Genomic DNA, 10,493 nt, shown 5'->3' on the forward strand with positions numbered 1-10,493 from the left:
GAAAAGTCATAGCACACCTGTCCTCAATAAGCCGCATGTTTTGAGTTCGGGCATGTCTATGTGGCGCAGAAATTGTGGGAGTTATTACGCGCCAAAAAAGTGGCTGCTGCGCAGCAATGGGTCATGGCTGGGCAAGTCTCAAGGCTTTGAGCTATTATGACATCACAATTGCTCGAGTGACATCAGTGATGGCATCACTATGCTTGACTGACTGATGACATCACAAATACAACCTAATTGCATAGGTAATTAAGGTAATTAGGCTATACACGGGGCCAGAATTCAACGTTTTGATACACTGTGAGCTCAATTTTTGACTGATCGAAAATCTGTTTCGATACTTTTGTGTAGAACAGTCTAACGATGCAGATGCTGAATTTTGGTGTCGTTTGAAGAAAAAATGTGGGAGGAGTAGGGTTTAATTCGTTTTTGCAGTTTTTGCAGTTTTGCGGTCTTTAGACTTCATCGGTATGCATTGTACAAAAGTTTCCCCTCATTTAGGCGCACATTTCGGTGAAAGTTGCAAAGCCCGTAGCACGTATGGCTGATTTTTTTATGAATTTTTAAAGTTTTAAACTTTAGACGGTCGCTGTAGTGCCACCGTTAGGACTATTGGCCCCAAATTTGTGTCAAAGACGTTTGGCATGGGACTGGACCTTTGTGCAAAGTTTGCACAAAGGTCCATGGGAAGTCCATGGGAAGTCGAACTTCCCGGGAGGAAGAATAATAATACAGGCAAATACAATAAGTGGCCCTGCCGCGTCGCTGGCCCGGCCACTAATTACTCTAATTAATAACACTAACAAAATAATAAAACAATAATAATAATGATGTAGGCCTATTAGTAGTAGTAGTAGTAGTCTGATGCCATCTTACTAATAGGGCGGCGTTCTCCCACACAAACACCAAACTATCTTATCAGTAAAAAAAACACACACACACAATCACCACCAACTGATCAACAATGTTAATTAGGGATTGAAAACACAAAGGTTTCATTAACAGAAAATAAACACAACAGACAAAATGATCATTGCAACAAAACGTAAGTTTTATTATGAACAATGCAAATTGGGTGACTAAACCGAGTGTGAGAACAGTTACTGGATGCTTTAGGGATTCCTATTCCTTCTCTCCCATGGACCAAATAAATAAAAGGTTGGTAATCCTCCCAGTAGGTTTGCACGCCATTTTCATCAGGGCTGTCTTGTCCGCCAGGCGGGTTTACAGACAGACCGTCACTGGTCTGGGATGGAGCCAACTACATCCATTGGTACTTGGAGAGAGGCGGAGATAGGAAGAATGAGGGAATGGGGAATGGATGGGATGGATAGATGAAGGGACGGGATGGAGTATCAGTAAGTGAGGCATCAGTCGCTATGAAATTACAAGTACGTGGGAAGATCCTTCTCCACCACCTGTAATGAGAGCAAGGGGAGGAATTAAAATCATCATATTCCAACAGGACCGTCTCTCAATTTTCCCATTTTATTTTCATTCACTCCAACTGTTCCATATTCACAACACAACACTCTGCGACAATTTTACACCCGACCCAGTTCCACAGAGTGACAGAATATGAGATACGACAATAGCATAATGAGCATAATATAACAAAGCTCCTCCCCATCCATGTCAGTAGTGATTCTGAAGGCAAATGACACAGACACACAGGAGAGATGGTCGACAATATGACAGAGAATATCAAAAAGTTATTAACCAGCTATTCACTCTGGTTGTGGTTAAGTGAGAGGGTTATTGTCTACGTACACTTGGATTATCCATAGGTCCGTATCTCTTCATCACCTGCCCCTCTCTGTTAATCAAAAACTACAGAGAGAAAAGGAAAACAAGAACATTAAAATACACTCAGAACAATAGCACAAACCTGTTTAAAGCATTTACAGGTACCTACTCTGATACACAATCTCGTGTTGTAGGTACATTCATACACTTGATTTATAATAAAGTGGATTACAGAGAGATTACGTTGAACACATAACACTAAACTATAGACAGATGGCAGGAGATTAGCTTTCACTACAAATCTACCTTTGGCACAAGATTAGATGATTAATTGTTAGTGACATTTGTAAATATCAATTTCTATTAAATATTTACCTTGGTGAAATTCCACTTGATGCTGCTGCAGTGGTGAAAACAAATTGCATGTTAGAAAATAATAACCACATTGTCATCTAATGAATTAGTATGTTGGATGAAAATTTATTTAGGGGTATGGTGTTAATCAATCAAAAATATACCAGTTTGTCGATAATTATTACATCATTAAAGTGCTAAAATAGCTTACAGTATATAATATCATTGGATCAGTCAGACAAGCCTTTCATTCATCAACACATAAGCCATTTCCTTCCCCAGTATTAAATCATTGAGGCCAATTACACCTGACACTAACATGCATTTTCTGTGATCAGATTGCAATCGGATAGTGCTTGACCACTTGAAAGTACAGGTGTAAACACCCCCACACATTGAGGACTGATTGCGATCTGATCGGCCAAAGCACCTCCGGAGGTGGACTCAGGGATGCATTGTGACCACATTGAACACAAGTGTAAAGGCAATGCGTCCTCTCAATCCAGATACAACAGTCACCACTGTTTATCAGCTGCTCTGTGCTCGGGAGCTTGCCTGATAAGATCACAATCAGATCTCAATGTGGACACTGGAGACACATATTAATACCAGGTGTAAATGAAATCAGGTTAATGTGGTCAAGCACTATTCGATTGCAATCTGATCACACAAAACGCATGTTAGTGCCAGGTCTAAATGGCCTCAGAAATTGTTCACAGAGTCAATCCCTTTACCACTTACTTTCCCAGGAAGCCTCTCCCGTTGGGCTGCTCCTTCAGCCACTTCCACAGCGGGTGGGCATCGGCTCCGTTCACATTGATCTTACTGAACATGTCGAACTGGGCATTGTAGGATTTGGCAAACTCCTTGATCTGAGCTTCAGTACCAGGTTCCTTTGAAGTCAAATAAGTGAGAAATGAGAAATTAACTGGTGTGTTTATGTACAGTATGCACGTGGTAACGATTAGGCAAGTATGAGGACCGGTATCTAGGTATTGGTAATGATAGACACCAATCTAAAATACTAGATCAATAATACAGTAATGAAGCCGAAAACTAAAATATTGATTATTAACAATAAGAAGAAGAATACAAAAATGTTCATGTTTAGTCTAAACTTGATTCATGTAAAGTAAATGTCTTTATGAACACACTAGTAGGCTATTTTTCGTACCTTGACATGTTTTGACTGCTGACTTCCTGCAGTCTTCCTCATAATAATGATAATAATAATAAGAATAAGAATAATAAATAACATCCATCTAGCCAAACAGAAAAACTTTACATAGTCACTACCCACTACTGCTTGTGTAGTTATGTACATAAAAACACATGTGCTCAAACTCATAATATGAGTTTGAACAAATGTGTTACACATATACTGTGTTATACATACATATACAGTACTTGTATATTATACAAGTATATGTATATGGTACAGACTGTAGTTAGATGACAATGGGCACAGTATCCTTAGATAGGTTAACCCCAATAGTGTAGTTTTAACAAAATAGTTTCCATCCAGATACAGTATAAGTGAGTGATGTTCCCTACACAGATTATATGAATATTGCGGACACAAAACATATTAAACCCTTCAATATTGTCAGTATACGATACACTGCAAGCCAGGTCTCATCACAGACCATATCTGTGCTTTATGAGCTACAGAATGAGGAGACCGTTAACTGTTATAATCTGGGGCTGTGTGTTGAACTGGGAGTGCATGAGGCTTCAGACAGTAGTAAAACATTGCTGTGTCACCTACCTGGTTCCCAAACTGGTTGGAGGGGAAGCCAAGGATGCTTAAACCTCTCTCAGCGTACTTGGCGTGCATCTCCGCAAACTGAGAGTAGTTTATTGGGGTTTTACCTCATTTAGAGGCAACGTTGGTGATGATGACAACGTTCCCCCTGAAAACACAGAGACACAGACATAATGCTTTCACGGACGGATGGATTCCAATGGGAGGCTGTGCCTCATTTAGAAAGAGAATCTTTCATAACCGCACCTGTATTTTTCAAGGGACACCATATTGCCATCAATGTCCAACGCTGAGAAGCCATAAATAGACGTGGCCGTCTCTGTCGGGGTAGACTGTGAGGGAGAGAGGGGTGAGGGTGGGGGATTGGAGACGGGGGAAGGAGAGGTGAGTGTGTGACAACAAGTAAGTTTAGTGGGAGCCTCTTTTCAATTAATATGATCTGACTACTTTCTTTCTGCACTGTGAATATCTTAGGCAACAAGAGATAGCAGCCAAAGTAGTGCGGCCTGTTATCTCTTTCTCTGACAGCCATGGAGAACAGAGTAGACATTCAATTCCAAGAAGTGTTTCATCACCACAGAATGGAAACAATTAAATACTTAGCAAAAAATAACATCAGAGAAAAAAAAAGGAAACAAACGCTTAAACCTAAACCTTCCGTGATCGCACATCGCACCATTTAATTTCAATTAGTCTTACCATAGCCTGCAGCAGGACAGAGAAAAGGACAGTGGACCCAAGGAAACGCATGGCTGCGTTTCAGTAAGGTCCCCTGAACGCAGAAAGCGAATGTGTCTCTAAAAACCCTGGATGACTTCAGCCAAAAGCCTCACTGCTGCCCCTCACTCCCACAACTCAAAGAGTGGTGTGACCCAGTGACACCCATGAGTGTCTTCATTTAAACTGCAGCTGATCATTAACAGAAAGCGATAGGCTGTGATTCTGCAATTGGTCCCTTTTCTGATAAACTGATCAATCAACAAAAGGTCTGCACAGCAGTTCACAGTCCACAACATCATCATAAAAGCAAGGATACTGTTGAGTCTTTATAAAAGCAAAATATTTATGAGGAGGTGAGTTCCATGTGGTCAGGGCAAAGGTGAAACAGTCGGATTAAACTATAATTATATATGGTTCTGTATCAGTATCTGAATGGAAAACAGTGACATCAGAGAATACAGCACACAGAATCTGGTAAACCTACCCAGACAAACAGCCTTGAGTGGAAGACTAGTTTCTGTTTTGGAGGTTGACATGGCAACAAACAATTCCACTGAATAATAATATCCCAAGAAAACAAGGGCTACAGAGCCAATGTTTCCATTGCGCAATTAGAAAATACTCGGCCTACGTCAGTAATTCTTTATTAGATGTATAATATAATATAATACAGTAGTACTATAAATTATCTGTGCTGTCTGAACTCATGTAAGAGCAGTCTGTATTTGCCCAGTTCTTTCCTCTCTAGGCTACAGGATGCCTTGCCAACTTCTCATGGCATACTTGAAATGCCCGTGGGACTTGCTTTTACACAACCAGGTTAATGTTTGAGCAATAACATAATCTCACTTTAGCAGATTATTTCTCAATTTCCTGATGACAAGTCTGTACAAGTCTGTACACTGCACCAATGTGGGACATGACATGGCATGATACCACCATTGATAGTCACAAGAACACACACCCACCCACACCCACACACACACACACACACACACACACACACACACACACACACACACAGTATATGTTTACATATACTGAGTCCAGTAGGCTATGTTTACATACTGCCTTCAAAAGATATAGGCTATGCAAACAAAAACTGACCAAAAAGTGTTTCTTTATATGAAAATGACATATTGATTTGAAACATATTTTGAGTGGCCAAAATACATTTTGGATATAGTTCAACTACTTGCAGATATACAATAGACTATGCTACAACGATGCAGAAAATGTATTTCCAGTGTCCAAAACATAATTCAAATCAATGTTGCCTACATTCAGGCCACGTTAATATATTCTGATATTCTGAAGAACATGGGATTTTTGGAAGCCACAGAAGACCTAACCTTCATAAATCAGGAGAGCCTATCCCCTTCAGATTCACACATTCATTTGGAACATTGGTTTGGTTTGTAATGACATTCAGTTAACAGCATAGGATTATACTAGATCGGTAGATCAACACCGAGCATAAAGAAACATCACTGTGGCGTGTACTTGCCACCACTGTATTTCCCAGAATGATATTAAAGCCTATCAGCTGACACCAGGAAAAAACCTTTCAAACTCCAAACACAATTCAATGTAACCTTTACGACAAAATACTGTTGTTTTTTCTCGATATACAGACAGAAACCCTGCATACAAAGCTGGGCATCCTGCAACAGTGGAAAAGATTAAACGCGGTGATTAATTAACGCAAATCACGTAGGCCATGCCAACTACTAACGTTATAGGTTTACGTTACCATTGTGGATAAAAAATAGCACAGTAGGAATGCCAGTAGTACTCCACTGCTCGCCAAAGTCCCAAATGTCATAACCAGAACCAGCCTCATTTTAGGGAATTTATTAATCCTACACATCCTACCCGCCTCTGATAGGCTTAGCCTGAAAATGTAACCTGAACAATAACCAATCATCACTCCTCATGCCTAAACCCAACCCACACCGTCTATGACGTCATCAACTTGCGCCGGTAAACGAAAACGTGCGTCGCGTCGTTAGCAGACAGTTCAACGAAAATACAATTTGATCCAATCTAGCGCAGGTTAAACATTTGAAAGGACATGGATGACGAAGAGGAAACATACCGACTATGGAAAATCCGCAAAACCATCATGCAGGTGGGTTAGAATATAATAAACGATTGATCACATTCGCTAGCTTAACCGTTAGCTGAAGCGGCTCCATTCTGACTAGTGTTACGCATTGTTATGCTAACGTTAGCTAAGCCTTAGCTAACGTTAGCATAACAAATCCCTTAGTTGCTAAGGGATTTTAACACACTGCGTATATGCCGACAAACTGTTTGCTCTCATGTATCGATTTTTGGCATTGTGATTTAACAGCTGACCCTGATTTAATGGTAACGTTACCGCAAAAGAGGAAATAATCTACTATGTCTCTTAGCGTTACCATTAAATCAGGGTCAGCTGTTAAATCACAATGCCAAAAACCGACACATGACAGCAGTTTGTCGGCATATAAGCAGACTGACTGACAGTAAATATACTGTTACCGTTATGTTAACGGGGCATTACTTTTGTGTTTGGAACTAGCGTTAACTAGGAATATTCGTTGTTTGGTATGTGTCTAACGTTTGTTTGAGGATCATATAATATGTCGGGTATTAGTCCTGTCATAGTGTATTTTGCTTCTGTGCTTTTACTTAACCGTCTGGTCTAATTGCTGTGCTTCCAGCTGTGCCATGACAGAGGCTATCTAGTGACCCAGGACGAGTTGGACCAGACTCTGGATGAGTTCAAGAGTCAGTTTGGAGACAAGCCCAGCGAGGGTCGCCCCAGACGCACTGACCTCACCGTACTGGTTGCACACAATGATGACCCCACTGACCAGATGTTCGTTTTCTTTCCTGGTAGGTTGATGTCAAATTTTAGATGCTACAATAGCTAACATTCCATTTTCAAACAATTAATACACTAACGGTAAGAAGAGCACTGTAGGACTGAATATATACCACTCTCTGTCTGCTGATAAATCTGACTCTGAGTAAGTCATCCTTTTCTCCACCTGTCAGAGGAGCCCAAGGTGGGAATCAAGACGATCAAGATGTACTGTCAGAGGATGCAGGAGGAGAACATCACACGTGCCATCATTGTTGTTCAGATGGGCATGACACCATCAGCTAAACAGGTAAAACCTTAGTTGCAGAAATTCTATTTACCGTTTTAAATTAAGGTTGCACACAAGCTTCCATGATGGAGAGTGTATAAGTGTATAGTATTGGACAGACTGTCAACTTTAATCATGTCTTGATATTATTGCCTTGTTTTCTGTTTTGGATGCTGCTTTCTCAGTATACTCTACATCACTGTGTATTTATGGACATGCTCCTATTGTCTCAATTTTCAGTCTCTAGTTGACATGGCACCCAAATACATTCTGGAACAGTTTCTACAGCAGGAACTGCTCATCAACATCACAGAGCATGAGGTAAACAAGACTGATTCGCCTGCTGTGTTACAAACTCATTTCCAGCATCTTTTATTTATTATATAAAAGCTGGGAGCAAGTGAGCAATATCTGTTTGTTTTTATTTTTGTCCCACTGATGATGTCACAATGTATATGACATCATCAGTGATGTCACAGTGACATCATTATTGACTAAAATCATCTTATGACATCACTGATGATGTCATAGGCACTGATAACTCATAGTCATTGTGACATCATCAGTGATGTCATAGGCATTGTGACATCATCAGTGACAGCGATGTCATCAGTGATGCGAAGTTGAATTGTGCGCTGCGCATGCTAGTAGAGCAGGCAATTGTGCGCTGTGCATGCCAATAGAGCAGGCGAGCCCACGCAGCAGGCGAGCCTAGGTTTCGGGGCCGATACTCTAGTATTCCAAAATAACTTTGCTTATGGTCTGAGTTACACACAAGGCCTCAGATGTGGAAGTACATTTCTGTTTTTGATACAGTTCTTCCTTGTCTTGCAGCTTGTTCCAGAACACATTGTCATGACAAAAGAGGAAGTGACGGAACTACTGGCAAGATAGTATCCTTACACACACTGCAATACTTGAATGCCTCAAATTGTACTTAGGGGTGGGGGTGGTTGTGGGTGGGGGTGAAGACACCTTATTTTACCTGTAGAAAATGTAATTTTAATCACATTAGCCTTTATTTAGACAATCAATAGTTTAATGCACTCATATACATCTTCATTTAAGTTACACATAGTTATTAATAGTAGTATGCATAGATACACACCATTCAGATAACCTGTAGTCTACATTTACAGTTCCTCTCTCTCCCACTCTGTGCCCTGTGTATGGGGTCATGATAACAAATAATTAAACTATTGTCTAAATAAAGGCTAATGTGATTTACATTTCCCACGTCAGTCATCTTTCAGAGTAGTTACAATGCAATTTTTGTGATAAAGCTTGAAATGGCGACCTTCATTGAACTGAAGACTAACTGAAGAACGCTGTCTAGCTGTACAGTATGTATAATTCTTAGGGCTACATGTAAATACACATTTGCCATCATTCCTTTACAATTCTACCTCAGTAAACTAAAGGAAAGTCAGCTGCCAAGAATCCAGGCTGGGGACCCTGTGGCTCGGTACTTTGGCCTGAAAAGAGGACAGGTAACAAACATGACTACAGTACATGTCCCTTCTCATTCACATAACGCATGTCACAACCACATATTTCAATGACTGCTTACCCAGTGCTGTTTAATTTGGTCTTGACTAAGTCAAGCTTTTCAGAAAGTGTCCAGTTAGGGTGTTTAGCCACTAAAACAGCTTTTTCAGACATACTTTTTACTTGTTTACAGCAGAAATGATGATTTGTTTTGAGCACTTTTGAAGCACAAGGAAATGTGTGCGATTATAAAATGCATTTGCATGAATAGTATGATGGCAGACTTGCATAGCAACGCTCAGGTGGCAAGCTCTATTTTGCATATAACCAAACCCCCCTCCATAAACCTGCAGCGTTAAGTAATTATTCACCCTTGACAGCAGTTCCTATGTTGAATGCCTTTTGTCCATGTTGGACTAACGTTATCCGAGTATCCAGGCTTATACTATACTTCTTTTTTCAACTTCCCAGGTGGTAAAGATCATCAGACCTAGTGAGACTGCTGGGAGGTACATCACATACAGACTGGTCCAGTGACAGTTAAGTAAGTGTTAAATTGGTATAATCTGCAGATTTTGAACAAAGGTTGCAACAGTAAGGCATTCATATTGATAAAAGCATACATCAGCAAACATTGAACCTGTAATGTTAGCTCATGCATTATCTTGAGCATGTCAACTGTCAGAAAGGTTTATGATGCCTCATTATTGTTATAATACTGTGATCGTTATTGTCCTAATATAATTTAAGTTTATGTATGTATATTGCATGCTCTTTTCATTTGGCAGATCTTCTGGATCCATATTTAAGAGGAGTAAAAGAAACCGAAGACGTTCCATCTTTCATATTCTTCTGCTGTTGGTCTTTTCCATTTGAAACTTTAGCCTATTTTTTTATTTACTAATTATGTGCTTGTAATGACTATGTAAAATAAACCCCATTTAAAAACATTTGAACCAAATGTTTTCACTAGCTGATATAGTTCACATCCCTGACTTTTGTTGCAATACATTTGAAAGGCAAATTATAGTTTAAGCAAGACACCGCTCATAACGGCATGTTTCACTGCTATCGTTTTTAAATGCCTACCTTCTTTTTCCTTTTGAAAGCCATGCTGTAGCTGCTTTAGTTTGAAGAGTTCAGATTGGCCAGAGTATACTGCCTCGCATGTAGGAAGATCAAGGCTACGGTTACCTTAATGTCCTCCACTTCCTCTTATTTCAAGTTTTTCTGGTGAAGCAAATGTGTCACTCAGGACAAGGATTCATCTCACTTCAACT

At 40.0% G+C, this 10,493-nt stretch overlaps 2 protein-coding genes across 4 annotated transcripts; one reads left to right on the top strand and one right to left on the bottom strand.

Annotated features, from left to right (window-relative positions):
- Positions 1 to 1,080: 1,080 nt before the first annotated feature.
- On the bottom strand, positions 1,081 to 10,413 carry gpx4a (glutathione peroxidase 4a; the record flags this gene model as incomplete). 2 transcript variants are annotated; one of them, XM_083647883.1, is made up of 7 exons in its annotated part: positions 1,081 to 1,418; positions 1,771 to 1,830; positions 2,122 to 2,146; positions 2,842 to 2,993; positions 3,869 to 4,013; positions 4,112 to 4,197; positions 10,303 to 10,413. In XM_083647883.1, 7 exons carry the CDS (start codon positions 10,324 to 10,326, stop codon positions 1,386 to 1,388), a joined length of 525 nt encoding a protein of 174 aa, XP_083504009.1. In that variant the 3' UTR covers positions 1,081 to 1,385. The 2 variants fall into 2 exon arrangements, with proteins under 2 accessions (XP_083504009.1, XP_083504008.1); XM_083647882.1 differs by lacking the exon at positions 10,303 to 10,413 and adding an exon at positions 6,339 to 6,428.
- On the top strand, positions 6,587 to 10,155 carry polr2eb (RNA polymerase II, I and III subunit E, b). Of its 2 annotated transcripts, none has more exons than XM_083647881.1 (8): positions 6,587 to 6,716; positions 7,294 to 7,468; positions 7,631 to 7,746; positions 7,966 to 8,046; positions 8,560 to 8,618; positions 9,137 to 9,215; positions 9,685 to 9,761; positions 10,002 to 10,155. In XM_083647881.1, the coding sequence occupies exons 1-7, from the start codon at positions 6,660 to 6,662 to the stop codon at positions 9,748 to 9,750; spliced, it is 633 nt and encodes a 210-aa protein (XP_083504007.1). In that variant the 5' UTR covers positions 6,587 to 6,659; the 3' UTR covers positions 9,751 to 9,761; positions 10,002 to 10,155. The 2 variants fall into 2 exon arrangements, with proteins under 2 accessions (XP_083504007.1, XP_083504006.1); XM_083647880.1 differs by having other exon boundaries at positions 9,685 to 9,757.
- Positions 10,414 to 10,493: the final 80 nt, after the last annotated feature.

This window comes from Poromitra crassiceps (assembly GCF_964638095.1).
Source record: "Poromitra crassiceps genome assembly, chromosome: 12".
NCBI lineage: Eukaryota > Metazoa > Chordata > Actinopteri > Beryciformes > Melamphaidae > Poromitra > Poromitra crassiceps.

Excerpts from the sequence above, each read along its gene's own strand:
- polr2eb (XM_083647881.1), top strand. The coding sequence starts at position 6,660 with ATGGATGACGAAGAGGAAACATACCGACTATGGAAAATCCGCAAAACC. Across the intron at positions 6,717-7,293 it reads TCCGCAAAACCATCATGCAG|CTGTGCCATGACAGAGGCTA; the intron begins GTGGGTTAGAAT and ends CTGTGCTTCCAG. Across the intron at positions 8,619-9,136 it reads ACGGAACTACTGGCAAGATA|TAAACTAAAGGAAAGTCAGC; the intron begins GTATCCTTACAC and ends ATTCTACCTCAG.